Source organism: Coffea arabica, chromosome 11e (assembly GCF_036785885.1).
Source record: "Coffea arabica cultivar ET-39 chromosome 11e, Coffea Arabica ET-39 HiFi, whole genome shotgun sequence".
Classification (NCBI taxonomy): domain Eukaryota; kingdom Viridiplantae; phylum Streptophyta; class Magnoliopsida; order Gentianales; family Rubiaceae; genus Coffea; species Coffea arabica.
Window position 1 is genome coordinate 36977896 of NC_092331.1, and position 3295 is coordinate 36981190.

At 38.7% G+C, this 3295-nt stretch overlaps 1 protein-coding gene across 1 annotated transcript; it reads left to right on the forward strand.

Annotated features, from left to right (window-relative positions):
- Positions 1-380: 380 nt before the first annotated feature.
- LOC113718253 (uncharacterized) lies at positions 381-2091 on the forward strand. The gene is made up of 3 exons (XM_027243169.1): positions 381-653; positions 1120-1445; positions 1644-2091. The coding sequence occupies exons 1-3, from the start codon at positions 381-383 to the stop codon at positions 2089-2091; spliced, it is 1047 nt and encodes a 348-aa protein (XP_027098970.1).
- The last annotated feature ends 1204 nt before the right edge of the window (positions 2092-3295 follow it).

Consider the following 3295-nt stretch of genomic DNA (forward strand, 5'->3'; position numbering starts at 1 on the left):
AGGATATGCAGTCAGAATATGAAACAGATTGTTCTAGAGAGTTGAAGAGTGAGAGTGAATCCGAAGATGAAGATGGTCGTAAGAGGAATAAAAAGCCTAAATTTTCAGTTTTTAATGAGAAAATTGTAATGATAAGTCCAAGATTTAAGGTAGGCCAGAGGTTTTCATCAGTTGTTATTTTTAGGTTGGCTGTTAGAATCCAAGCTATTATGAAGGGAAGGGATGTCTAGTTCATAAAAAATGACACATATAGGCTACGGGTGAAATGCAGAGGCTGTGAATGGCAAATTTTTGGCTCAAAAATACAAGGTGAAAACACTTTCCAGATCAAGACACTTAGCAAGGAGTACACCTGTGGACGTGTCTTCCATAATAGAGACATGACATCAAAACTAGCCACCAGGTTGTTTGTAGATAAGGTGAGAAAAACACTATCCATGGTAGTCCAAGAGCTCATGACTAGGGTGACTGAAGAATTAAATGTAGATTTTAGTCTTATACAAGGCTATATGACAATGAAAAAAGTAAGAGACATGATTGAAGGCAGTCATGAAAAACAGTATGCATTGTTAGAGGACTTCTATGGTGAATTGAGGAGAGCAAATCCTGGATCGACAGTGTTCGTTGAGACTGATACGGATGAGGATGGGATTGTCAGATTCAAAAGGCTTTACATGTGCTTAGAGCCATTGAAAAGAGGGTTTCTAAAGGGCTAGAGGCATTGGATTGGGTTGGATGAGTGCTTCTTAAAGGATACACATGGTGGACAACTACTTACAGCCGTGGGCATGGATGGGGATAACAAAATGTTTCCACTAGCTTTGCCAGTTGTTAGAGTGGAAAATTATGACAATTGGAGCTGGTTTTTGGGATTGCTTGTATAAGATTTGGAAATTTCAGATTCTAGTAATTGGTGTGTCCTGACAAGCAAAATGTATGATAAATTGTATTAGCATTTATTTATACATCAACTTTTTATTTAATAATTCAGGTACAACTTTTTATTTGAGCCAAGTTGTATTCAAAAGTGTATAGGGACTAGTTTAGGCAGTTAAAGACAAAATGCCACAGGCTGAGCATAGGTGTTGTGTGCAACATTTATACACCAATTTCAAACAGATTCATAGAGGCCTGGCCTTAAAAGAAAGACTTTGGAAATGCGCAAAAGCTTCTTATGTTACCTACTGGAAAGTCGAAATGGAACAGTTGGGGCAAGAATCTACAGCTGCGCATTCTTGGCTTGATGAGAAAGATCCCAAAACTTGGTGTAGAGCCCATTTCAGATATGGATTGGATTGTGATATTTTGGTGAATAACATGTGTGAGTTCTTTAATGCAGTAATTAAAGGCGAGGTCATTACCAATCATATCCATGCTGCAGACCATTTATTTGTACCTGCTGAAGAGGATGGAGAGGAACAGGGAAGCAATGTCCAAGCACGAAGGTTAAGAAACATTTTATTTATTTACTAGTATTAAGGTCAGTTCATACCTTCTTTGAGAAATTTATGACCAATTTGTTGTTTTCATTTTGTATTCAGGTCTCCTTTGTCCAGCAATATTTGAGATACTGAAGTATCAGATAAGCTGTCCATTTGGGAACAGTACATTGTTGACATGGCTACCAAAACCTGTTCATGTAGAAAGTGGCAATTAAGGGGAATACCATGTAGCCATGCTGTAGCTGCCATCAACAGTAGACATGAAGCACCAGAGAAGCATGTTTCCAACACCTACTTGAAGATCACGTATCTACAAATTTATGAACCTGTACTTAATCCAATCAATGATTCTAATTTGTGGAAGCACATAGACCTTCCAGTAATGAAGCCTCCGACTTGCAGAAGACCTACTGGAAAGCCAAAGAAGATGGGAAAAAAGGCTTCAGAAGAAGAAAGATGGGACAGCTGTGTCAATCCAACTAAACCTCGCATGGTTAGCAAGGTTGGCACCATGATGAACTGCAGCCGCTGCAAAAAATATGGACATAACAAAAAAGGATGTCCAGATAAAAATAAGCAAACCATTGAGGGGACAACTAGAAGTTTAGCAAAGGAGAATAGTGATATTGGAGATACAGCCAAGTACTAAAGAGGCTTGTCCAAGTGATGTGACCATTGACATACTTGGAGTAAGTACGCGACAGAGTCACATAGGTCCATCTCAAAATTTGGATGCCAATCAGCCAAAACATGGGGCACAAGAACAAGTGACAAAGAAAGGAAGAAAATGCTCATTTTGTCATAAGCATGATCACTCAAAGAATAATTGTAAGTTGAGGCAATGGACCTTTAGCAACTCACTGGACATGACTGGAGACTTGGGATTCAAAACTGTAAAAATACGGTCTGATGATCTGGAAAACCCATATAAGCATGCTCAAAATAGTTATGAGCATATGGAAAAGAGTCCTACAACAACTCATGTAAGTGGTCTCCATACATCAGGTCTTTATTTATGGGTGTCATGTCTTATTGATACATGTTATGTGCTTGTTTGTAGTTAAGCTCCAAAGTTGATGGTCACAAACTTTATTCCCACAGCCACGGAGTAACGATGAGAGCACCACACTCATACGTGGACTTGGGGACAGCCTCTTATTCCAGCAGTGGACTTAAGCCAGAACAATTCACATGGCAGGGCAATTTGTGTGTTCACCTATCTACATTACAGACAACTGTGGGACATGCGAAGAAGTCACCTAGAATTGAAAATGTGCAGCTCCATGGGGATAGAAACCAATCTGTTAAGTTGGGAAAATTGCAGCAACAGGCCAAATAGCCTTCAAGCATGAACTGACTGATGCTGGACAAACCAACTCAAGAATTGTACAGGCATATAGCCTTTTTGTTTTGCAGATACAATCAAATTGGGCAGTAAAAGCCTCTGTTTTGCTAGTCCAGATGTGGCGAACTTTTGTTCAACTCATATAGTCCATTGGACCTAAGAATTTTTTTGTTAATATGGAATTTTTGTTAGCCTCTATTTTTGGTAGCCTCTGTTGTGGAATTCATATAGCCTTTGTCTTGCTAGTCCACATAGGTCAAATGCAGAGGCTATTAATGTGAAATTTTTATCATTCCTGGTATTGCTATTATGTATTGAATGATTTGTAGAATGATCAAAGGCTTTTGCTGAAAATTTTATGTTCTGGTACGACTATTGATTGCTGTTGTTAATGTGACATAAACTACTTACAATAAACTTCGCAAATTGGGACACTAAAGTCCGTAAACAACAAATTCTGATTACATAGCAGGTCAAACGTTCACAATTATGGGACATAGCAGGTCCA

Excerpts from the sequence above, each read along its gene's own strand:
- LOC113718253 (XM_027243169.1), top strand. The coding sequence starts at position 381 with ATGACATCAAAACTAGCCACCAGGTTGTTTGTAGATAAGGTGAGAAAA. Across the intron at positions 654-1,119 it reads ATACGGATGAGGATGGGATT|ATTCATAGAGGCCTGGCCTT; the intron begins GTCAGATTCAAA and ends AATTTCAAACAG. Across the intron at positions 1,446-1,643 it reads AGCAATGTCCAAGCACGAAG|AAAGTGGCAATTAAGGGGAA; the intron begins GTTAAGAAACAT and ends CTGTTCATGTAG.